Here is a 25824-nt window from a genome sequence, read left to right on the forward strand (position 1 = left end):
ATTTAAACTGCGCCAGTGCCTCAGGTGCATGTTGTCAGCAAGGATGACTTCCTCAGTGAAAAGCAGACGAAGTCAAAAATTATTTTATGTTTCGAGTCAGGCGCTTTCCTCTTAATCATTTTAGACATTTCAAAAACTTCAGTAAAATCAACATTACAGTTATTACTGCTTTTATTTCATTTCCTCAGTTGCCTGCTAATTTCCCTCAAATTAAGTCTAAAGTTCTGACTGGAGAAACCAACAAAGGACAAAAGGAGGAAATACTGAAATAATTGTTAACACTTGTTTTTTTGCCTGTTTGTGTTCTTTTGTAAATTAGCTGTCTTAGGGTAGAATATATTTCATATTTATTTATGGTTTTTATAGACTGAAGACGCTTTATAGCTTCTTTATCTCATTAACAAGTAAGAAATGTAGTTCCAATTAATTACATGCAGTGACATAGATATGGACTGTAATTAATCCCACACTGGTGAAATTCACTTGTGCGCAGGGGACAGGGTGAAAAAGATGTATTAGAAAAATAAAAATAGGAAAAATGGTGTACAAAAAATGCCAAAAATACTATACTGTGTACAAATGGTTACTATATACAGTAAAAATACACAGTGCAGTGGGAGTGATAATAATACACAAATATATATATCTATTTTTTAAACAGTGTTTGACGGTATGTGGTTCAAAGTTAAGAAATCATTTGTAGGTCTTATTTTCATTGTGTTTATGACATAAACGCCCTCTTGACTAATTAATCTGCCCCTCTCCATCCAGAGTGCAGCCCTGGCTTCTCCCTCTTCCTGCAGGGTTGTGTGAAGTTGTGTCCGCCAGGCTTCACGTCGGGGCAGCAGCTCCTCAACCTCTCTCTGGAGAACTGGGTGGATTTGTCCTCCGTCCAGGCCTGCCTGCCCTGCAGTCCTGCCTGTCTCACTTGCTCTGGCACCGGGCCTGCAGATTGCCTGTCCTGCCCTCCTCACAGCCATCTGGTCTTCACCTCCTGTTTGCACCAGAACCAAGTCCAGCGAAAATCCCCTCTAACTGGAGGACTCCAGGGTGACGGAGCACAGCCAGAAGATGCGAGTCCAGCAGCAGCAGACCACGACAGCAAAGTTGCTGAGGAATCCCCAGGGCTCATTGTAGCTCCGTCCACTCAACTCCCCGCCGTCGTGGCCCTTCTCAGCTGTGCCTTCATCCTGGCTGCCTTTGTCGGGGTCTTCTTCTTGCTGCAGTTACGCGCAGGTGGCGCTTCTGCCTGGAGGACCAAATTGCCCTCTGGATTTTCAGAGACGAACGGGGTGCGGGTGGGCTTTGGTTTTGGCTTCCGGCAGGGACGGGAGAGAAAGGCAAGGATATGCTACAAGGGAATCCCCACTGTGTGGGCAGATGAGGACATGATTGCCTACGAGTCTGAATCAGACAGCGAGGAAGTGGACGGTCACAGCGAGAGAACAGCTTTTATTAAGACGCAGAGCTCAATCTAGCTGAAGCTGCATCTGCTGTTGTGGTGTCTGACACGACGACAGGTCTGACTGCACGGAGCTGATTCGTGAAGCAGAATCGCACAGGTTCAGAAAAACACAAAGCGCAGGCCTTACTGTCCCATCAGCACCCCATCCAAACGCAAAAGAGCCAATCATTTTTTTCTTGTATTTATTTGCTACATGCTTCATGTGTATTTTCATGTATTTTATCTTTTATTTGATTGATGTCAGTTGTATTGATAAGCTTTGTCACCATTTAAATGTGTTATGCAACTAATTTACTTTGGAAATATTTTTCAGAGTGCTTTCCAGAAAATGAGTACTGCCACACCCTTAAAGCTTGGATACCTAACAGGAGAGAGTTAGAGACAGAATGGTCTAATATTAAGCAGCAGAGACCAAGATATCCTGAGTTTTGAAGAGGCATGACCATGACGTTGTGCAACTCCACCTAGAATAAATAAACATACCTTATTTAAATTTGGCAACAATGCAGTGCATTCAGCGCGACTGCTATTTTTGATCAGCCACTAGAATTCTCCTTCTGACCGCCTGTGCGTCTGTGACGGTTGCTGTATCTCCTCCACTTATTAAAAAAAATTTTTAAAAATGGTGCTTTAATTAGAATTGTAATTTTGCAGAAGAGTGCAAACTCAAAATGATCCTGTGGCCATATGCTGCAGGCGTGCAAAGGTAAACAAGGAAGATTAGAATATTTTGGCTTTTATTGGAATATTTTCTCTCTGATGCCTCAGGATATTATAGCATTACAGAGACAAGGGTGATAAAATCACAGTCCACACCACCAGGAAAGTGTTCCTGTGCTCGTGGTTGTGTTCGCGGCTTGATGCAGCGCCTTCGGGCACTTCCACTGAAAAGTGCATTCTGGTGTTTTGGGTTGTAGTTTGTAACCCTTTGCTCTCATCACTGTGGATGATCTTTTATGTGACATCCTGGTCAGTTTGAGAGGCAAGTTGTTTACTTGAGGCATTTGAGGTCGCGATGAATCTGCCGAGACACGTGATGAAAAGGGCAGCTCCAGGGAGTGACTTAAGAAAAAAAATAGTGGGAGTGCTGGAAGCTCTCGAGAAGGTCAAGCTGACCTTGAAGGGGAGCTCAAATTCAAGTTGGGTATGGTTTTTGCTTTTTATAGACAAAGTTGCAAACTTTGGATTGCATTTGTAGGTCAAGGCCCCAAATTGATGAATACTAGTGTCGAACTGAATATCTGTAAATTTTAAACTATATATCTGCACTTGGTAATGCATGGTTCCTGAGGGGGAGAAAAAAACAGCGCCCCCTAGCATAAAAACTAATCAGAACTCGGAGTTATCTTGATGGAATCACAGTAATTAATTTATTCAGGCTTAGCAAAGCACCTCCAGAAGTAAATGCCTTATTCAGAGGCTGAGAAGCACATGTGCCAAGCAGTGTGTAGAAATGTGTGGATTGGCCCTTTACTCCATTACTTTATCTAAGGCATATCTAATTTGTCTCAAATACAAACATCTGGTCTCTACTTCAGGTGGACTTCTAATATATTGCTGTTGTTATCTTTCATCAGAGACCTGACAGATTGCAGGCCAGGGGTTATAAAGTTGACTCGCTGTTCATTAATGCTAAGGGAAACTTTAAATTGAGGATTTCTGCAGCGCGCTGGGACAGCATAATAAAACATCCCCGCAGGTTGTTTGATAAGCAGGAAACTGTGGAGGATGCTCTGTTTTCAATCAAGCCTCAGTGGGAATTTCCACTGCAGCGCAGACACCAGAGATGGTACATCAATCACACAGAAATGTGCCGAATTACAGTGAGCAGCACTGTTTTTTAATGACATTAACCACTCAGCCCAAAAGCTGCTTGGCTAACCTGGTGAAGCATTGTGCCACTTGGTTACTGCGGGTGAGAAACAAGATAATTCTCTCTTCATTTTCCCCCCAGAGTGTGCTTTATATTGATTTTGGGGCTTCTCTTTCAGAACATCTTCATCAAAGTGAAGCTTCCTCCCTTTCTGCTGTGAACACCAAACATAAAAGGACAAATTCATGCTTTATATTCTCTCTATAACGACGTACACTTGCAGTTACATGGCCAAATCAAAGCCTTTGGATCCAAAAGACCAGATTGGCTAGTGATTAAAAGAATCAGAAGATAATGATTCAATTTTCTATGTTTGTTTTTATTTTTAATCCTTTTTTTTTTACTATTTAACTGATGATGGATGTTATGTGTTGAGATTAATTTCATGCTGGATTAATTAAAAAAAAAAAAAAAAAAGAGTTTGGCTGTTGTAAAGCAGGTCTGTTTTTTTACTGCCAGGGTTGAAACCTTTTATAGTTTTTTTTAATGCATCTTAAATTCAGCCCCTGACATACAAACATCCCAGAGAGAGCAGATGGTTCCTCGCTTCTTCATGGTCATATATCAGTGTTGCCGCTGCGTTTCCTTCACTCCTGGCATTGAGCTTTAACAGAGTGCCAGCCTTCTTTTTTCCTGCCTGCCATCCAGTTGCAGCAGTGAGCAAAGCTGCCAAGAACGCCTTCAAGAAACTGTTCCCTCAAGCTTCAGCGTAGCGGGCCCCTTAAAGTTTAAATTAATATAAATGGAGGTTTGTATGCATGGGGGAAAACACCAGGCGGGCGGCGGCAGCAGCTTTGTTCATTAGCAGCTGCCCCCCCCTCTCTACAGAGATGCAGGTAACTGGGTTCATGGGTAAAGGTACATTCATTTTGTGGCCCATAATTAGATCTGCCGGGAGAACTCGCTGCACAATTCAGCACTCCCTGCATGTCACGTTTTGCATTTTAAATCCAAACCAATTGCGTGTGCAAATCGTTTTGTAGATTTTTTTTACCTTTTGGAAAAAGTGGATGAATTTGAAAGCCCTTTGTCTCCATCAGTCACACCGCCATTACTCGTGTGTAGGAGTGGGTATTTTGTTTGTCCTTTTTTTCCCCCACACCTTGCCCTTTAGCTTGTAGTAATTAGCTGCCATGTACTGCAACAATGCTGTCTACTAACTAGACTTGGCAACAGTACACATTCCCTTAATTAAAACGGGACTCACGAATCAGCTCCTCATTAGTTGATTTCACAATATAATGCTCTGGACTCAGGGCCTCATTATTCCAGCAGGTCATGTTATCTGTGCTGGTGCTGAACATCATAAAGTCACCCGTCATATCCCCCCCCCCCCTTTCAAAATGCGAGGAGAGGCACTATTTTTCCAGATCCCTGATCCATTTTTATGTAACAGCAGCAAAGAAGCATTTTATGTTCGACTCCTGCTCACTGCTGTCAACCATACCATCAACACCTTCACCTCAAAGTGGTAAACATGGGAAAACTTCCTGCTGCTTTTAACTACATGTGAGTTGAAGTGTGAACTTTAATGCTCGCCTTGACAGATATGCCGAGCGGGAGACCGACTGCTGACAAGTGAAGCATTGGACAGTCTAAGAGGGTTGATATGCCGCTGCACTTCTCTGACTGACAGCATCCACAGACATTTACACCGACTCAATGTTGCCCCCTGCTGATCATCACTTAATCTATTTAGGAACAGCATGTTAATTATCCAGATATTAATTAATGAATTAAACGTTGGGGAGGGGGGGGTGGAAGTATTTGAAGATAAAGAGAGGCCTTTACAAAAGGCTAACTTTGTGTTTTCATCTTTATTCGCGTCCCATCTCTTTTTGTTCTTCTGCAGCGTTAATCCCCCGTGAATAACAAATGCAAGTAGAGACTTTCATATATTACCTCTGAACAAACAAAAACAGTGCTACAAGAGAGGAGAGAAAAAAGAAAAAGACGTTTACACAGAAAGTCAGACGCACATCGAAACAGCAGGGGAGAAGTTTATGACAAGGTTATAAGACACCGGGGAGAAAGTGCGATGCGAGATGAAGTGAAATCTGCTGACAGAAATGTTAACCACAGCTGGAGGGGAGAGAAGGGTTCTGCGGCGCTCACCGTGAGAGCCAGAGCAGAAAGTATTGAATTGTGGCGGGAGCAGCAAAAAGCAGCAGACCTCCCGTGGAGGAAAAAAAGGAAAGAAAAGTGAATATAGAGACGGGGTAAAGCGACGCGACATGGTGAGGCTAAGACACAGGTGGGGGGCTACGAGATGTCTGTCCTAAGCTTTGGACACTGATGACATCATCTATGGATGCTGTGAAAGCGCAAATAAGGGTAGGAAAGGCTGGAGACAGCCTTGGGGTAAGAAACACTGTGGAGATCAAATACAAAGAAGTGCAGCTCATCTGAAGAAACAGACTTGATGTTTTGGGGATTGGAGGGGGATCAGTTCACCCAAATTAGACCAAAGGCATAACTGGACTTCAGTAGTACGTGGCTATGCAGGCAGTGTTTGTATTAAGAGTCGAGCTTTGGAGATCTCTCTTAAATGTCAATGAAATTCTGCTCCCAGACCCATTTTAATAAAACATATGCTACATGTTTATGGCTTCCTGTTTTCTGCTCAGTATACTGACAACAAGTTTTTAGGAAATAATGAAACCAAACCGAGCAATCATAACAAAACAAAGTAAATGTTTTCCCCCCTTTGTTTTCGGGGGCGTTCCCGAGCCTCGATCCACAATTTAGTTTTAGCATTTCGCAGCTGAGAAGGTCTCACATTCACACTCTAAATCAGCCGTGCTCTTTTGTTTCTGCGACAAGATTGCAGCAGCAATTTTAAAGCAGCAGTCAATGGGGGGAAAAAAAAAAATCAAAAATCAAATTAAAATAGCTGTAATGGGGTGGTGTGGCAGAAATCTGAGCGACATTTTGGAGCGTAATAGTCACTGTGCCATCCATGATTAGATGAAACAAAATAAAATAAAATTGAGAAACATTCTTTTCTACTTAGCTTTTTAAAGCACTATCTGCTACAGTTCGAAGTCTTAATGAATGTAATATTTCTGGGAATCTGGACAGAGCAATGCACAAAACAAAAAGTGCAATAAAACTGAGTCACCTTGGGCTCTGGAAATGGTGATGATAGTTTTACAGCCTTGCCATAATGAAAGTAACGTAATAGAAGCCCTGAACAGATTTCTCAAAACAACCTGCATGGCCACATATTATTATACCTCCAAAGCCTCAGTTGATTGATCGTTTGGAGTTGTGTTTTTTTTTCTTCATATAAGGTGCAAAACAAAAGAACATCCTTCAAGAGTTTCCACACCACTAGAAGTATAAAAAAGTAAAAGTATTTGCTTTTATAATTCGGATGAACTGACCACTTCATTTCTGATATTTCCCGTCAATGTGAATTATTTTCCTTCAGTGAAATGAGGCACTGCTCGACAGACATCCACATTAACTAATGATAATCAACAGTATTATGGATGGTCCCTGAAAGTGTACACCTCGAAAATGCTCCCATTTAAAAAAAACAAACAAACAAACCTTCATATATTCACATAAACATACTCCACAGACACACAGGTACCAATATATCTGCTGCATGGTATATATGAGGTATAGTCTTTGTCTAATCTTCTACTGCATACAGTATGGTACAGCCCAAACTCTCAACAGTGAAGTACGAGCACAGGAACGACCAACGGGAGCTTGAAATTCACAGTCTTTCCACACATTTTTCATCTGCGAAGAGGAAGCTCAGGAAGAGGAAAAAGAAAGTTTCCTATCTACAAGGGGAAACAGTGGACAGGTAAACAGTCACCCAGTATGATTAATGATCGCACGGTTATCACATAGTGACCAAAGTGGGAATCGGGCACCATAAGGATTCGCAGCTTCTGTCTCCTGGTGAGTTGAGATATGAGAGGAAAAAAAAAAGACCTCACATTCTCTTTGCTGCAACTGAGACTGTCAAAAAGGAGGGGGAAAAAAAATGTCAGTCAACCTTATAACGGTTCAAAATCAAAACACTGATCTGTTTCATCTTCACTGCATACGTGGGAAAAAAAATAATTAAGAACCCATTTTCTAAATAAAGCTTTGCAAATTGCACTCTGATGTGACACGCGTCCCAGGCTCTTTTTTTTTGTCGTCATTTTGAATATTTACATTCAGTAGTTCAGTTCAGGATGAAGCAGAGATAGAAAAAGAAACTCCTTGCAAAGGAGAACCCTTAATTTTTCGACCACCGACACTGAACAGACACCCGGCTGAATCTGATGAGTGATTCTGGCCGTCTTTGTCATTTTGGAACAGCTAAAAGTTCACCCGGGTTCTGCTGCTCTTTGAGCCGTCTGCAGTAACGGCTATCGCCTGCCCCCTGCTGTGCAGTCAGTCCTGTTACAGTGGACCCTATCTCTCCTGTAGCGTTTGTGGTTCTACTTTAAAACAAACAAAAATAAAAAAACAGAGTCCCAGACCCCTCCGTTGCCAGCCCATGCTCGGCGTGGGAGGTGGTTGTTGGTCCGAGGAGTCTTAGAGGGTTTCTTTTGATCGGCACCGTTCTTATCGCAGCTTGAGCTTGAAGGCAGAGATCTCCATGGGATCGAGGGTGATGGTGGTGTTGTTGGCCAGAGGCGTGCCGGAGTGCATCAGAGTTAGTGACATGGGCTGAAGCAGCTGTAGGTCCAGGTTTTTGAACAGAGCCGACACGCTCAGCTGGACAGGGAGAAGAAGGAGGAGAGCTTCAGAGAAAAATACAGACAACAGGAGACTTCTTTTAAGCAAAAGCAACACAGCACAAGATGAACTGAAAAATCCACATCTACAGGAGACTCATCAACAAAATTGACTACGTAATTATCAGCAGTAAAAAGTGCTGCCAATAAAAAAATTTATTTGATCATTGTCAGTGTACTCACAATCAGCGTGGATTCTGTCGCAAGGACTACTTTAATCAACAGATGCTTTGGCAGTCGAGTCAAAATTACTTCTTTTTAAATGTCATTAGGCAGGATAAAAAAAAAGTTACATATGACAGAAATAACAATGCAGCTGAACTTAAATATGCTACAAAATAAACCTCTTATCATGCAAAAATGTAGAGTAGTTTTATCCTCCGTGTGAGTTTCAACCCTGACCTGTCCCTGAGTGGTGGTGCAGTTGAATCCGAGGTTCTGAGCTTCGAAGTTGCAGTCCAGCGCGAGACGGTGAAGAATCAAAGCGGTGTACGGAGAGGGAGACAGGGGGTCCTGCTGCTCATATGCAAACACACGAAAAACGAATCAAAGTATGAAATGTCTAAAATAAAGTTTCCACTTTGTGAAAATCGTGTTGTTGTTTTTTTAAATGTGTCTTTATACCTGGCTCTGGATGCTGCGGAGGTTCACCAGGTGGAGGTCGCAGGGGAGGATGGACTTGAGCGGAGCAAAGGTTTGTAGAGGAGGGATGCCACGTCTTTTGGGCAGAATGGGTAAGGCCAACACCTCATGGTTCAGCATGGCATTGGTCATGTGACTGAGTACAGATGGGAAGCTGGTTGTTGCACTGTCAGTCATCTGCAGGAGGGAAAAGTCAGATTTTAAAACAGTTGTGATAAACGACTGCAGAACTATTACAGCATCTTGAGTCACCTCTAGAGATGCTCTAGTGCCACTACATGAGGGACGGGCTCTAATTACTCTGTCCGAGCAGGAGGCGTATTTCTAATTCTAGTCCAGACAGACACGGTGCTAATCACAACTTTATGATGTGAACATTTAAATCACATGCATCGTCTCTGGCAACACTTCGCCCCCGTATGATCGACAGGTTAGATGGAGAGCCCGATGATAAAACTGCAACCGATGCCTTCCATTCTCTGCCAATGTGCATTCATTTACTTGATAAATGATATCATTTGTTTCTTTCAGTCGGGCTGTCATAAAGATGAACTGGTTTGGCTACAACTGTGAGGTGGAAGGAAGGGGAAAAAACTGGAGCTATGAGCCATAACTAAAGATACAGCTTTACCTTTTGAACTCGGTCACTCAGTAATGGAGAGAGAAAAGAACGTAACAAGGACGAGAGTTTGGCAAAGAAGCCATCGTGCTGAAGGTAATGGAGTGAGGGGGGGGGGAAAGAAGAAGAGAAGGGAAACAAAATTAGAGAGTGGAGAGGATACCAAAAAGACAGATGGGCTGGTAATGAGTACTGGAAAACAATATGAGGAAAGGTGTTAACAGATAGCACAGACAGAGAACAAATCACACACTGCACCCGACAACCTTGCACAGTCTTTCAATTCCTTGAGCCAGCTATGGTGTGCTGGAAAGACCACCGCTGCTGTCATCTTACAGACCTTGTTACTGGCTGATCTCCTCTCCAGCAGCAGCCGGAAACGATTGGCCGTCTTCTTGTTGTCTTTCAAGCCCTGACCCAGCCCACGATTATCATCCTGCATCAGTCGTCGGTCCATAATCACTTCGAGCTGGCCTGAAGGGAGAGCGGACCAGAGACAACAGCTTGAGCTCACGTATTGAACTTTCAGACTTGAGTCAATAGATGCAAACACTTTGAGCTATCTGTCATTTAGAAACTTTACTAATGATGATAAAAGGATTAGCTCAGCGCACAAACGTGCGGATTTAAACGGTTTCACTCTCTGAGAACCTCTTAAGGGAGAAGAGGGAGAGCTAAGTGCTTGAGTCCTAATGCACAGTAAACAAAGAAAAATACCACACGTTTCAAAGATAACTTCCATTAAAAGATTAAATGAAGAAAAATGGCACATTATTGAATAAAATGTAACAGGATACAAACCGCTCTCCAGGCTGCTGACACCCAGAGCCTGAGCCGTGTGCAGCGTGAGGCGGTAGTTGCCATCCTGGATGTACGCCTGGCTGGGCATGGGATAGAAGTTGGCTTGCAAGGGCAGCTTCAGGTAGTGTTGGCGAGGCTGCATCTAATAGAAAACAGACGCAACATTTCAAATAAATCTGAATACAAGTTGTTATTTCTCCTTTATTCATGATGCTACTGACCTGGAAGCCATTGAGGTCTGTGTAGAAGACCTCTCCACTCTGGATGTCAGTGACCAGTCGCATGGCCAGCTCCTTATTGGTCTGATCTCTAATGTCCACCATGGTGGTGATGTCTATTGATAAACCATCCACCCCTGAAAATGCGAAACAAGTCAGAGGAAGATGGAAATGTTCACTAAAAACAAGACTTCCTCACGCTTAAAAAACAACAAAGTCAACAGACTCCAAAAAAAAAAATCTCATTAAATTCTAAATTGTCATTTTGTTAAACATATTGGCTGTTGTTGTATTCTACCATCTGGTGTCTTTAAACATAAAAAGCCTGGGCAAAGCCAATTTGAGCTCAATCCACCAAGCAGTTTTGAGTAGTTACTACCTGGCACATTGTAGATGCGGATGGTTTGTTGAAAGTGCTGGTAGTGTGCCACCACCTCAGAGAAAAGAGGCCCCTCAACAACTCGCACCACAGGTGGCTCTTTCTGGTGGTAAGGCTGAAAGAGTAAAAGGAAGGTGAAACAGTGCGATTTCAAAATGTTCCTCAATGTAATATTGCAGATTTTGAACTTTTCCTCATCTATAGTAAATAATATCATCAAAAGACTCAGAGAATATAGAGAAATCTCTGTGCGCAAGCGACAAAGCCAACAACCAATACTGAATTTGTGTGATCTTCAGGCCCTCAGGCAGCAGTGCATTAAAAACAGGCATGATTCAGTCACTCAGTATGAGCTCAGAAACACTTCAAGAAATCGCTCTCTCTGAACACTGTGCCAGCCACAAATTATCATGCACAGTGTTGGGTTGTTGCTCAAACAATGTATCACATTCTTTACTTGATTCCTTGACCGAGAAGGTATTTGTTACACTACTTGTTAAATTACTTTCTTGTTATTCCATAAAATTACCTTGAATGCATTGTCACGGTTGCCAGTTAACAGTATAAATCTACAGACCACAGTTGCGCGCACACACACACCAGTCCCTAATCCTGATGAGGACACACTTAAGATCTTTCTTTTAGTTTTTACATATGAAGACAAAGCTGACAACACAAAGCAAAGTCAAAAACCAGCACAAAGAGGCTTCAAAGTGATCGCCACAGTGTTTGTGCTGCAGAAACATGAGCATACAGGAACGGAGGCAACCACCTGACTGCCCTAACCTCTAACCCTAACACTCTGCTGGGCTGGGCTGGGGTCAGCATTCACTCAACTTAAACATCACTCTGTGCTCTTGTCTAGCTTTGTGTTAGCATGTTGTCTCTGCAGATGCTTGCAAAGACATGGAGTCGTGTTAGAATTATGCAGTTGTTTTTGCCCTGGAGGCAGTTTGCACTCTGGTCATTTTGTGCAATGAAAATAAAAGCCATGTCCACATCTCCACACCTGAAAATCCAAGCCTTTCACCAGCTGAAAAGTTTTGGTCCATCATGAAATAAAAAAATAACATAAAGAAGACCCAGGACTGTTGAGAAGCTAGAGTGGGACAACATTTATCTCCCAAATGTGCAGAAACTGGTCACCTCTGGTTCCCAGACATTTATACAGGGGAGGCTACACAACAGTAAACATGGCCCAACTGTTTTGAATCCTGTAGTTGGCCTATTTAATTTAAAATAGGCCAATATCTCTTACGAAAGAGTAAAATGTCTCACTTTAAACATCTAAAATATATATATATATTATGTACTATTGTGAATAAATTATAGGTTTATGAGATTTGCAAATCGTTGTATTCTGTTTTGGAATTGGGGTTGCAGATACAGTACAGCAACTAAGCTCTTACTGTCTTTAAATCAAGCTAAAATGAAGCAGTACCCAGTCTGCCTGAATTCCTGCCCCGAGCTCCCTGGGACGACACTGTGACAGTATACACAGGGGAGTCTCGATCAAAGGCTTTAGAGAGACAAGTAAACATGTGACAGAGTCAAGTAAATACCTTTGCTTTTCCATCTGGCAGAAAGAGGTAAGCGCCACTCTTGTCTTTAGAAGGACGAGTGCCGTACACCATGAACTGCATCTGAACCTTCACTTCCTGAGGATCATCCTTGCGTTTGATACTCTGCAGATGAAAACAGAGAGTGAGCAGAAGGGGAAAAAACAATTAGAGAAGAGATTAAAGCTTCTCTCTGCAACAACAAGACATAGCATGTTCACTTTGATCAAACGGGAAGGATTTGTTTACAAATCAAACTCACGGCCTTTTCCTCCACCAGATCAAAGATGAAACAGATCAGTGAAACTTTAACAGATACAAAGTCAAACAGAAGTAAGAGGAGAGGAAATACAAACCTCCAGCAGGCCGGTGGTTCCAGAGAAGCCTAGCGTTAGAGACTGACTGCTGATGTAGAAGGTCTGAGAGTCGGCTTGCTGAGAGCGGACAGGAAGCGGGTCCACAGCTCGGGCGGCAACACCCCGACCAGATAGCCTGAGTAGAGTGTCCGAACGTAGTGTCATGGGTGAGTCCGGAGAGTCATACAGATGGAAAACAGCCAGAGCGAGAGGCGGGAGACGAACCATGAATGTCGCCTGGATCAGGGATTGAGAAAAGTTTTAATTCTGAACAAAAATAAAACACAAACAGCTTGTGTTTTAAAATGCTGGCTTCGTTCTTCGTGTTACACAGGAATGCAAACGTTGACCACAAGGCATTCATTAAAACTTAAAAGCATTTACATATCAGCAACAGTGCTATAATTAAAATCTTATGAGAGACTGTGTTGACTAAAGCGCTTAAAATGAAAATTCATTAGCCTCTGTTGGTGGAAAGCATTAAAATTCAATTACCTTAAGATTTAATAGATTGAGGCAGTTTATTTTTTATGTAATTTTCAATAGCTGAAAAAGAACATCTGTCCTAGTAACAACTTGCAGGTAAATAGAGAAAAAGAAGTAAAACTTTTATTTAGAAGACTAAGTGCTTTTAAAACACACATCATATACTTTACATACAGTACATCCTCTTGGCTTTTCTCTAAAGCAACTTAATTTCTTCTTCAAAACACAAACACAGTGAGCAAAGCTGCACAAACCACCAACCTCATGAGTCTACCAAATGAGCTACAGCTGCCCCAACTCTATGACTCAGCATTTTGTCACAAAGACGACGGCATGTGCAAAAACGTGGCATTTAAAATTTGCCTTTTGTTTTTACTCATGTATGCAGTTATTATCTCGTGGAGTTTCATCCGCTGGCCAAGTTACAGTAAACACACACAGAGAATTAAACTTGTCTAACACTGTAAAATCTATTGTATAAGACTTATACTCACATAAAAGCAAAATATTCCCACTTTAAATGCACAAATGTCCACCTCCTGTACGTTATCAGATAGTAATCTGATCTAACTTGGCAGCTTTTCAATGTCTTTATAGTTATTCTCTTTTCAGTTGAGCATAATGACTTCGTATTGTGTTGTGAGTCTGTTCTGTGGCTCTAGAGAGTCTCTGTGTACTACTGTGCTACTGATATGCCAATATCGCTATGCAGAAACCAGCATCCTAATGAAGTCAGTGCCTTACCTCAAACACCTCTGCACTCATCTGACTCGCAGAGCTCCACTGAGCACTCAGCTGTACGGGAAGCGTCTGTCCATCCTCAGTAAGCACCCGAACCCTGACTGTGTTAACCAATACGGTCACCGCGCATAGCCTCTCTCGCTCAACTGGGTTGAACATAACCAGGTACCTGATGGGGAGGGAAAAAAAGGAAAAAGCAATTATGAGCACAGGATGGTGTAGGAGTAGGTGAAAGAGAAGGCGGGAGGGTGTGCAGGGGGGATGAAAGATGTAAGATGATGCAGATAATACCTTGGTCCTGCAGGGTCCAGCTCGATTAAAGTGCGCTGAGGCATTGAGTCTTGAGTAGCACGCCTGTCATCCTGTAGAAGGAAAATATAACACAGAAAGCACAGTGAATATTCAAGAACACACAAATATGCAGGTCCGTTTGTTTTTTGTACGTGAAGTTTGCAGTTACCGTCTCCAGAAAAGGCTCCGTCTGGTAAAAGCGATAAAACTCTTTGTTCTTCATCACCAGGAAATGAGCAGCATTAATGATCACTCTCTTCAGACCAATAAGTGACCGCAGTAATCTAGGTAGGATGAGAAAGAATGAATGGCTAAGTGCTGCACTTCAAGGAGACACCTTCTTATTTGCAACACATTTGTATCGAACAGGCCAGTCACAAGAGACTTGAGATTAAAAGCGAGATGGTAATCGTCCTAACTCCCTTCGTTTCTTACTTGGTGCCGTAGTCGATGACAACATTTTCTTTTGCTGTGCCAGTTATGGCGTCGTGATGCTGGAAGAGGCCGACCGAGCGCCTGGCATCCACTAGTAGGGAATAATCTGAAACCGGGTAACGCCCTTCCATGCCCGCATGCCTAGCATTTGCAACCGCCAAGCTGTAGAGGATCTCTGCCCCCCTGAAGGACAGTGACATATAGTTATCACGAGGGAGACCTTTAAAGTACCTTTAGTCAGCTAAAGGTGCGTTCACATTATTTGACTACAGCAGTGGCCAAACTATAAGATCTCTACTGATTCATCACAAAAATTTCCAGTTGGACTTTAAGTTTTTGCTGGTTTAGTGAATAGGCACAGTGATTGGTTAGAGAGCAAAAGGACCAATATTTTTTCTTTTTTTTTGACTGTGAGCAAGTGTCAACTTGCTCACAGTCACTTGGCCAAAAACATTTGATGCTGCATTTTGTTCTGCATGTTAATTTGTATAGCAGAAGTTAAAGACACAGGTAGGTCCCTTTACACTGGAGTCCACATCTTAATTTTTTTGCAGTGCAAAATAGTCCTTTCCAAAATTTGTCCAAATAACCAGTAGAGGATAACCAACACATCCCCAAATCTGAAGTCAGCAATAATAGTGATTAAATCTGCCTTACCTGAGATGGGACTCTATGACGCGGTCCATACTCTTGTAAAAGGGTCGGGAGGTAAAATAACCAGTCCAGTAGTGGTCTTCACGGTCTGCGTAGGCAAAGAAATCTCCACTGAGCACCGGGTAGCCTGCCGGCCTGGATCCCTGGGCCACACCGTTTGTTTTGTATACGGCGTTGAAGTAGTCTGTGAGAGTCCCAAATTGTGCCTGAGGAGCCGATTGACATGTACTTTTTTAAAAAAAATGGCCACTTTCAAACACATCTGAACACAAGAAATAAAAAGCCTTTCAACATTAGGCATGTGCCTTTCATCTTACATGACATCTTCTGCACCAGACATCAAGTCGTGACAGATTCTTTGTTCTGTCAGCGAGTTAAAATACCACTGCATGATTCATTACCATGAGAAAGGTTGAATGCTGAACTACTTGGTACACTACACACTGAGATGGAAGAAGAAGATGTAATACAGGAGGGAAGGAAAAAAATATTTCGCTATAAGATTTGTGACAGTTGACAAATAAATTTCTCACTTGTACATGCATCTCAGGGTGAGAATTCATGTAGTCAAACAGCTTCTGGTAGTTGATATACTGCTGATCCCACTCAAGGGCTTTATCGTAGCGGAAGTCATCCCCCAGAGGAACAAGGAGCACCTTACTGCGGTAGAGTTTCGATTTTTTACGGTACTGATCCAGGAGCAGCTGTGCCCTGATTGAGAAAAAAGGCAGAGGGGACACTTAGGACATATTTCTTGGCATCCAAGCTTCTATGCTTTGCATAAGACACTTTTCTAGGAAATCACTATGACCTTGGAAAGAGGAACGATGATCAAATTACCCCTGGAGGTATTCTCCACAGAAACACCTCTCTGAAAAAAATCTTTAGGTCCTTGAAAGGCTGCTTAATGTTACTGCAAGAGCATCAGTACTCCATGTCCCAGATTTGCTAAAGGTTGAGAGCCAAAGGAGCAACAGACACAGCATGGACAATCATTTTTACTCCTTGCCTTATTGCATATGGATTTTTTGTTCCTGTCAGGCTGAAAAATTAACCCTAACCTATCAGGATTTATCCAGCAAACAGCTATCAGCACTTCCAAGGCCACACCTGGTCCAACCAATTTCTGACCTAAGATTTTGCTCTAATGTGTCATAACATATGAACTCTCATTCCACTGTCATTCCTTGGTCTGAACTGCCCAGCTGTTCCCTGAGAGAAGCATATGTGACGCAGCACGATAAACGCCAGCAAAAGACGCAGATTGAGGATCCCAGCTGTGACCAGGGCCAGTCAGCCAGTGAAATCTGCCCCATTGGATATCTATCTTTAACCTGTTGTGATGATGCTGTGTGGATTGTGATTGAATGAGTTGTAAACCCAGTTTCAATCGTTTACAAATGTGCTACAAATGAATATTTATCCATTTCTATCTTTACTAAACCACAATAACTAAAATGAATTAAATCTGTTTTAACATGTTAATCTGCAGGTTTTAAATTTTAAAAAAAATTTTTTAAACTGGACTTTGGCCTGTTTGTTGTTCCGTGCCGCATCACATGGACTGTTTTGCTCATTACTGAAATTACTCGTTTTTAAAGTTTATTTAAAACTTTTCACTGTACTCTGCGCTTTTTGTACAGCTTAGTAAATCTGGCCCCATGTCTGGTTCCCTCTGTTCATCCAACCTCTCTGACTATTGTTACTGGCACAACTTCAAGCTGAGTTTATTTTTAAAGGGACCATTAAAGAAAATAGAGTTGCAACAACAGCGAAACAACCTGGGCTGTGTGTTGCTGGGCTGAAAAGCAGCACAATGTCAAAAGTTACATATTATACTCTAAACAAAAATGCTTGTTTTTTGCATGTTATGCAAAAAACAAGCATTTTAGTCTACTCCAATTTTTTTATGTAAAGGTCAGAACAATATACTGAGCAGAGTATGTTAGAGCTGTAATTTACAGCTGTCATGACCAGCGTTGGTCAAGTTACTTGAAAGTAATAGTTAGTTACTAATTACTGATGACTTCTAATTAGTTACTTATTATTTAGCTACTTTTTAAAAACATGATACACAACCTAAATATGTAATAAAGCAATGGACCTTTCAGCCCAGTTCTATTTTTTCTACACAATCCATCATATAAAATTGAATCAAATCAAAAAGTCTCTTTTCAAAAATTGTTTTATCAGTTTTAGTCTTTTAACTTCATGCACATTGCATCAAGCAAAATTTAAATTATATGCAACAGTGTTTGACTTGAAGAAATTTGTTTTAACATTTATCAAACTTAAAGTAATGTCAGTACTGTTTCTGCCACGGACGTTGCATGCTCGAACGTCATAGTCGTGAGACACTCTCACAAACAAAAAAAAAAAAAAATCACAGTTTAGTAATGCAGTAATGCAGCATGCTTATGGGAAAGTAAAAGTAATCCAATTACTTTTTTGCAACAGTAATCCCTTTACTCATTACTTGAAAAAGTAACCAGATTACAGTAACGTGTTACAGCCCATATATGGTCATGACTCACTCATATATTCTGCAAATCTCTGTCCGTTTGTATACTGAGCCATTAAATAACAGCATGTTCATTATTGATTATTCTGCTAATACATCACTTGTCTGGTCTACAGATCTAACCCAGAAAAAAATTAAGCATGAAATCTTTTGCTCCACGGTGAGCATCCACAAAGTGAAGACTTACCTCTCTGCTATGTTGGCTTCCACAATAGTTTTTGGTGGCACTTTCCAGGGACAATTTATCCTTCCGCCTGGTAGCCTCTTGAAGTCAAACTGGCAGCAGATCTTTGGATCAGGTCCACAGGTGTGAGGTACATCATAGCTATAAAAGGGCATCATGTGGCAAAAGATGTCTGTGTTTGACCCCATGTCTGTTAGGGTGGCAAAGTAAGGACAACAAAGCACTAGCATGAGAAACACTGACAGAAAGAGCACATTTTGCTCTGAGCAAAGATGATCACACGCATATCAGTGCTTCTAGAACTGCTATCAGTTTAATTTTCAAAACCTTGCACTGGTTAAAACACTGGACAGTATTTAATTACAGAGCAAATCTCCCTAAATAGTGACAGTAACATATTGATATTATCTTGCATATCTAATTTTTCAAATTAAAATCTAATGAACAGTAAATCTTTGGCAGACATCCAGTTTAATCGGAAAAAATAATGACGGCAGCTCTTCTGAGGCCATTTTCCACTGGTTGTCCTTCCAAAAATTCCTCTTTCAAATGCCATAGCGAGTGCCATGACTCATTCGGCAATGAGCTTAACAAAGATAAGCACATGAATCAGATGACATCAGCTGTTATGGTCCACTCACCCCATGCCTGCCTCCACATAAACTCCAGATTTCGGGTGGAGGCAAAATGTTTTTTAATGGAGTAGTGGATCCTCTGGATGAGCATGCTGGTCAGGTTGGCCCTCTTCAGTAGATAGGGCATAGTAGCACTGTGACCAAACGGGTCTACAGCCCACCCGCTGCGAGGAGTTATACCTATGACAGCAAGCAGGAAGCAAAGTATTTCAGGTTTATGCTTGGACAAAAGAGGAATACATCTTTTAGGAAATCACTCTTCTCAGTGGGATGCAGTGAAACTAGCACAAAGCATCTGAGCACCCACTGAGTTAGAGGCTACATCTGCTGCATGTAGGATGATGAGCTAGGATTTCAATACTAAGCAGTGTGAGGAGTGATAGAATTTTACATTTTTACTAGAATGAAGGCAAAAGCCCTTAAATTTCAGAGACAGTATGACACTTTTTGAACTTTACCTCAACATTACTCTGAATATAAATGATATCCGCTGAATAATAATAAAATGTCTTGAAGGATTGTTTACCTAGATTACTCTCCAGCCACTGATGCCCTTCAATGAGCTGGTCTATCATGGCAAAGTAATGGGCATTGGCTTCATCTGTCATCACCCAGCCTCCTGTCACAATCTCTAGCTGTCCTCCGAGGATCAGTCTGTTAAAAAGAAAGGATTAAGACAGCAAGGTGAGGATAATCCAGCCCTAAAGAAGGAGAGTCACATTAAGGAGATAATGAGCTATTTTTAAGATTTCACAGTCTAACATATTGTACTTAGGGCCAGTCTACATCAAAGAAATCTCATTGAATTCTCTGTTTTTGAGTAAAAATAAAAGGCAAAGCTGTGTGCTTCACAAAGCTATGACTAACTTGCGCATTGCCTCCTGTTTGTGTACATCTGCAGTCTCCCACCACTTGGAGAAGAATGAAATCTCAGACCAGATGAACTTCCTGCGAGGATCCTCAGCCAGCTTCACCACCATGTTGTTTAAAATATGTTGTGTCTGGTCTGTGAAATACTTGTCAAAAGTCTTGACCCAACCTAACAACACAAGAGGACAAATCTGAGCAATCTGCACAGCCACTGGCAAACATTCATACAAATTACACTGTGAAATAATTCACTCCTACCCGCGCTTATCCAAACAGAGCTGATACAAAGCCGTGAAGAAAGCGCACGCAAAGAGACTCGGTGCTGGATTGTCACGGATCAAAAATAAAACTTATGTTTTATTCAACTAGAGCTGTTCCCCTCTACAACCTTTTTAGTAAAGTGGTTTCTAAGAAAAGTGACTAAAAAGCACTCTCTTTGCATTTTAAATGTGCAATAGTATACTGCAGCCCACAAAGCTCCTCTAGGATATCTATTTTGCATGTTGTAATCTAATACATTTTATAGCGACTAAAGTTCCACATCATGTGGGAAATATGCACAATCAGAAGAAATGCATTAGAGGTGAACAGAAACTTCCCTAGTTGACTGCTTACATTAAGACAATCGTTTTTTTGCATGAAAGGTTTTCTGAAATTTCTATGTCTAACTATGCGAATGAGACATTACCTATCAAGCTACGTGCCAATTTGCATACAGAAGAGAAGAGAAATGTAAATATTGGGAACAGTCAGCTTCAATACTTCAGTACTGATTCAATACACATCTGTGTAATAATTTTGATCACATATTACAATTTAAAAGCCTTTTACATGTAAAAGGCTTTTTAAAGAGGTGATCTGAAATGAAGCTCATAAATCAGAAAGTATTGGAAAAAAGTACTGTCACTTTTCGACACGAACATAACATTTTTGAGAGGAAATGCTCGCTAACATAGACCCTGGATGACATGTGAACCTTTAAAATATGGAGAGGAATAAAACTGTAAAGTCTGGCATATGTGGAGTGTGTGAGTGGAGTATGACCAAAACAATGACCTTTAAAGCTACGCATTGTAAAATTTCATACATTTTTACTAGGAACTAGTATTTCAAATAGCAGATATCACTATGAAAATTCTCCATTTATTTACTGACATTAGGGCAGTTATTTTGTTGTATTACAATTTTTCTGAAATGTCATTTTGCAAATTAGGTACTATTCTATTCAGTATACACTAATTTCCATAAATAAGCAATAGACAAAGTGTTGACAAATAAACACATTTAGTGTTGTGGAAAGCAAACGAACACTGTTGTACCCTTTCTTTCACATTCTTACTTTAAACTCTGGATTCTGCAAAGTGCAGGACCCTATCCGCTGGTTCACCTCGAGCGCAGCGAAAGAGTGCACTGCCTTCCTTCCTACTTTCTCCACTACTTTTAATTTAATTGAGCCACAGCTCATTTCATACCGTGACTCCCTTCAAACTCAACTTTTCCGTCCTAGTCATCACAGCAGACTAAACCTTCTTTTTATATATTCTTGGTTTCAAAAAGAACACCTCCATAATAATTTTAAAAAAGCTTTAACCTAGCATAAAATGACAACTTCCAAGAAAATCATGCGCTGCCTCCTGCATTCTCGCTACAGGAAGCTCCCTCACCAAGTGAAACACAATATTCCCCGTTGTGCAAATGTGTTTGAAGTCTACTCCTTGCTGTGTGTTCCATGTGAAAAAGGATAACTGTAGAAAAAAATCCCAATCTGACTCTTACAAAACTGTTCAAAGTTCATTTGTGAAGCTTAAACAGCTTCAAGTGTTTGATATGTGCCTTTTACTCACTCTCTAAATTGGCATTCAGTCAGCAAACCTTCGCAAACCCCATTTTAAACTCTTAATATCAGTTCTCTGCTTTAAGAGAATTCAGATAAGATCTGCTTTCATGTCTCTTCAATAAGAGCTGAGATTATTTCTGTAACTAAATCACCAGTCTAGCTGCATACAACACATGTTTATAACTTTTCAGCAAAGTTTTAAATAATGCAATTCAGAATGAAACCTATTCCCACTGCTGATGGACAAAATTTGCAGGTCTTTCTGGCCTGTCAACATATCAATAACTGTCAAGTTATCAAGCATGTGGCACAGGCGGGTAAACAAACTTAATGGAAATGTCAGTCTAAAATATAATCTCAGCCAATCCCATCTATGAATTGTTCCAGTTTTCCATTGGCAATATCTTCCTAATTCCATTGTTTGTTGCTAAGCCGTCAATCATGTCAGCATTATGCTAATAATAATGAGAACAAATGAATCCAATATTGAATGAATTTTGCATCCCTACAAACTAGCCTCCCACTCAGTTAAGTCCTAAAGTACCAAACTATTGAAACAAACTGCTCAGACGTGTTTTAGACTGTCTCACAAAAAACAATCTGATGCAGCCAACTTTTAAAGAAGCGCTCAGTCATGTTCAGTAAAGTTTACGTAACTCACCTGGATCATTGTGCGAATGAGGGACCACAAATACTTGCAGTGGTTCGTTATCCCACTCATTAGGTTCATAAGTGATGTCAAAGCCCTGCTTCCATACACCACCATCAGGGTTGTCAAATTTGAGGAGGGAGTACACATCCAGCATCTAAAATAAAACAATTATCGCTCACTGCTAAGACCCCGAAAATATTCTTAAAGTTTTTTTTGTTTTTTTACAGTAGCTACAACAACACAAAAGGCCTGGCCAACCTGGACGTCTGGTTGATCTCTGTTGCCTACAGCAAACTGACAATCCTGCGGCTTAACAGCAAGGAAAGTGGGACGACCATCGAAGGGTAGGACCCAGGAACCGTTGGCACTTCTGAATGGCAGGTGGCCACTGGGAGAGACAGCTCCTGTGTCTGTGAGCTCCATCACAGAATCCTTTATGTGGCTGATGATTTGATGGTTTTCCTCCAGGAGCTGCTCCAGCTGCTCAATCCTGTTCTGCAGGACTGAAATTTGGCTCTAAAAACAGACACAAAAATATGGATTAACACAAGAGATCAAACTAGCATTCTTCTGCTCTATTAGTGTAGTCAAGTTATAGCTTTAAGAGTAAAAAGCAGATGATTTAGGAACATCAACAAAGGAGTGTAGGACATTTAAAATATATCAACCAGTAAATAACTATATTATAACAAATGCATGATTGGAGCTGTCCATTTATATGTAAATTTAAAAAAAAACAGGGTGAAACATATTTAGACTAATTAGCAGTCGGGCCTTAGAAGCAGGAATGTTTCTTATCATGACTTAAGGCTCGTAGTATATCACTGGAGAAAAATAGTAAAATAAAATCAGGACAAATGTGCTATAATAAAAGCTGCAGAAAGGGTCATTACTCTTACCCGTGGAAAGTTCCCGCCGCTCTGTCGCCGTGCAGGGTCATGTTGGACTCGATCCAACATCAGATAAAGTGAGAACACAGCCACACAGAATATGGCCCCTCCACACACCGTCACCTGTTTCCTCAGCTTCATCCTCCTCTGAAGCGATATTCTTTCCAGGCTTTCAATTTTTTTTAAAAAATGACCTTGACTGAAGTTTAGGGTTTTTTTTTTCAGTACAGAGGAAAAGGTCCAGAAAATTGGAATGCAATCATTTACAATAGAAAAGATAAAGAAGAAGGAAAAAAAAAAAGGTTGGAAAATAACCAACTAGACCAGTATTAATGGTTCAGTTCCACTCCTGTGATGCTTCCAGCCTCCACTCACCATGTTGGAGACCACAGTGAAGAGGTTACAGCAGCAGTAGCAGTGGACAAGGGTACTAAATCAGTAATAGCTGGCAAGAAGTCTGACAGCTCTGGCCAAACCACAGCCACCGGTGGTCTCCTTCAAAGTGGCCCTTGTGCTCAACCATCCAAATCAATGAGATTGCAGGAAAAGAAAAAGAAAAGTGCCACACAGAAGCGGTTCAGACAGGGAACCTAGTGTACCCACAGCATGATGCGTGTTGCTGTGGGCCTGCTCTCTTGGTCCAGTCCCTTTTCCACGGCAGAGTCTAATCCACTACAGCTAGAGTCCCCTTTTTCTCAGTTGGCCCCAAGGGCCGTAACAGTTTGCGCACTAGGCAGTGAAAGTGTAAAAGAGCAGGCTGTGGAAAAAAAAGACCAACTTGGCTCTGAGCAGCAACTTTGTTTTTTTCTAGGTTTTTTGTTTGCTTTTTTTAATCAAGCCCAAACTGTTCCCAAAGCAGCTCCAGGAATTACAATGAGACAAATGTCATTCCTCTCTCAGCAGCAGTCACTGCATATCCACTGTGGCAGCATGGACAGCGAGTCTGTCCTTGATCACAAGTGCCAAGTTGAAATCACATTAGAGGGTCTTCTTCAGCTGTTAGGGAAATTTTAGATTAATAAAACTTGCAAAATAGACATTTAGCCAAACTTTTTAAGAGACAGTGTGTCACTGAGCAAAAGAAGCACTAGTAAAGAGGTCTCTGTTAGAAGATATTTCTTTCTGGATCTGACAAGTAAAGCTGACAAAGGGGGAGAAAATCCATCCAAATGGAAAGCCCCAGGTTTCCTTACAGCGGTAACGGGTGTTGCTTTCCTCTGTGCAAATCCACGATCATAATCCGGTCCCTTTGTACGCTGGGACCATTTTAGAATTAGCGCAAGGACTTTGGATAATGACCTGGCACTTTTATTTGCTAAGACTGACTGGAAAAACAAGAAAGAAGATTCTTCCTTAGACTACCTGGGCCAGAGTACATCCCACATGAAAGGGTTTATTTATTGGGATGCCCGACGGAGCATACCACAGTCCCTCATTCATGTGACAACGTGGAAATGCAGAGCTGATCCTAAGGCTGTTCACATGACGACATATAAAGAGTTAGCTTCTAGAGAAGCCATCACAGTCAATGCGTGTATGTACATGTAAAATCAAATCCTCCCTAAATTGCACGTTTCGTTATACTGACCGAGGGTTGACGCGTGTGATAAGGTTTAACTTGAAAGACTTTTGCTATCCCCGGGCAGCTAGCCAAAAGACACTTGGTTGCTTTAAACTTAAGCGCAGTGAAATATTTGTATACGGAAATTATTTCCCACAAGCTCAGACACACGACAGCAGATTATTCAAAAAATAATTAATATTTTAGCCACATTAACGGAGACTGTCAAACTTTAATTATCATACTTACTGCCTAACGTTAAAAATTACGAATAAAAAAAGCTAGCGCTAGCTGTCAAATGTACCATCAGGTTACGTCTACTAGAAGCTCTGTGAACTCGATTCAAGTGTCGGAAAAGGGTTAGTATGAGGACTGCAAAGGAAGCTACTGATAAATTAGGATAAACAGCTGTTACATCTGTCGTTTTGTTCCGCTGAACATTTATGTCGGTGATTACGGGCGATAGCAAGTATTGACTGATAACATTAAGACAATACCTGGCTGATATTTCCCTGCTAACCGCTCACTTTTGCCCGAAACCTCGACTACCGTTTGCGTACGACCTTGGCACCTTGTCTCATAATGATAAAATCTGACGTTACCCATGAAAGGAGAGTATTCCGGAAGAGTGTAAAGCCCAGCAGTGTACGTGGATTTAGCTGCAGGCTGACAGATTACCTAAACTAGCTTAGCAGCTAGCGCCGCTGAGCAGCTGCTGCAAAGGCTGATGGGAGGAAAGGGGGTGTGTGCTGCTGACTGACCAGCATCTTGGGTAAAATAAACATTTAGAAAGTAGCTTTTTCTATTTTAAAAAATCCATCCATCCATCCATACTCTTCCGCTTATCCTTGTCCACATAAATTAAAATATTTTTACATTTTATACTGTTGCACAGGTACAATTTTTTGTAGGCTTTGATCCGTTATCTATTTAGCCGTATCTACTGAAGTTAGATCCAGGGGCGAAATCAAAGACAGTTGCGACTTTAGGGAAACTGAAACTATACTGAAACTGGATTTTAAATGTACAGCGGTGTCCCCACCACATTCGCCTATAGCTTCCTGCACAGACAGGCACCTGCAGGTTTTTGAAGAATCGTGAGGGAATCTCCAAACAGTGTTATAGTAAAGCAGTATAGTAGTGATCATATATGGTGGACATAAGTAACTGAGGTTATACATAGGGTGCCATGAAAGATAAAGCCTTAAAACAAACAAGATATATGTTATAAGGGAATCCATGGCCCATTTCAAAATTGACCTGAACCTACACTGAAGGCACAGAATGTGAACAGTAGAAGGGCTAATAAGTCTGTTATGTGCTGCGCCAATGGCACAGGAATAAACTGGTTATGATAATACAGAAGTTTTTTTTAATTACTCTTGCTTGTTATTACATTTTAAACAT

The 25824-nt window shown here is 41.3% G+C and overlaps 2 protein-coding genes across 5 annotated transcripts in view; one reads left to right on the plus strand and one right to left on the minus strand.

Annotated features, from left to right (window-relative positions):
- furinb (furin (paired basic amino acid cleaving enzyme) b) overlaps positions 1 to 6228 on the plus strand; it is a 93496-nt gene extending 87268 nt beyond the window's left edge. For both annotated transcript variants that reach the window (XM_084933021.1, XM_084933022.1), the window contains exon 16: positions 772 to 6228. In XM_084933021.1, the coding sequence (XP_084789147.1) occupies positions 772 to 1478 (707 nt within the window). In that variant the 3' untranslated portion in view covers positions 1479 to 6228. The remainder of the gene's footprint in view (positions 1 to 771) is intronic.
- Positions 5137 to 25161, minus strand: man2a2 (mannosidase, alpha, class 2A, member 2). 3 transcript variants are annotated; one of them, XM_084933016.1, is made up of 23 exons: positions 25020 to 25161; positions 22866 to 23852; positions 22225 to 22482; positions 21976 to 22120; positions 19475 to 19646; positions 19134 to 19261; positions 18614 to 18787; positions 17976 to 18162; positions 15801 to 15978; positions 15271 to 15473; positions 14614 to 14796; positions 14348 to 14462; positions 14179 to 14249; positions 13891 to 14056; positions 12661 to 12897; positions 12308 to 12430; positions 10746 to 10860; positions 10370 to 10503; positions 10149 to 10290; positions 9688 to 9821; positions 8711 to 8905; positions 8489 to 8602; positions 5137 to 8066 (listed from the first exon to the last, which is right to left on the minus strand). In XM_084933016.1, exons 2-23 carry the CDS (start codon positions 22995 to 22997, stop codon positions 7914 to 7916), a joined length of 3459 nt encoding a protein of 1152 aa, XP_084789142.1. In that variant the 5' UTR covers positions 22998 to 23852; positions 25020 to 25161; the 3' UTR covers positions 5137 to 7913. The 3 variants fall into 3 exon arrangements, with proteins under 3 accessions (XP_084789142.1, XP_084789144.1, XP_084789143.1); XM_084933018.1 differs by adding an exon at positions 9360 to 9437 and having other exon boundaries at positions 22866 to 25125; XM_084933017.1 differs by having other exon boundaries at positions 22866 to 25161.
- Between the last annotated feature and the right edge of the window lie 663 nt (positions 25162 to 25824).

The sequence above is a fragment of the Perissodus microlepis genome, chromosome 7 (assembly GCF_051167445.1).
Source record: "Perissodus microlepis isolate ML-2025 ecotype Zambia chromosome 7, ASM5116744v1, whole genome shotgun sequence".
Classification (NCBI taxonomy): domain Eukaryota; kingdom Metazoa; phylum Chordata; class Actinopteri; order Cichliformes; family Cichlidae; genus Perissodus; species Perissodus microlepis.

What these genes read in the sequence shown, in the direction of transcription:
- man2a2 (XM_084933018.1), bottom strand. Translation starts at nt 22,997, where the DNA reads ATGAAGCTGAGGAAACAGGTGACGGTGTGTGGAGGGGCCATATTCTGT. An exon ending in CAGACCTCAATGGCTTCCAG is followed by an intron (nt 10,291 to 10,369) that starts GTCAGTAGCATC and finishes GTTTTCTATTAG; the next exon opens with ATGCAGCCTCGCCAACACTA. An exon ending in TGAGTGACCGAGTTCAAAAG is followed by an intron (nt 8,906 to 9,359) that starts GTAAAGCTGTAT and finishes TCCCTCCTGCAG; the next exon opens with ATGACTGACAGTGCAACAAC.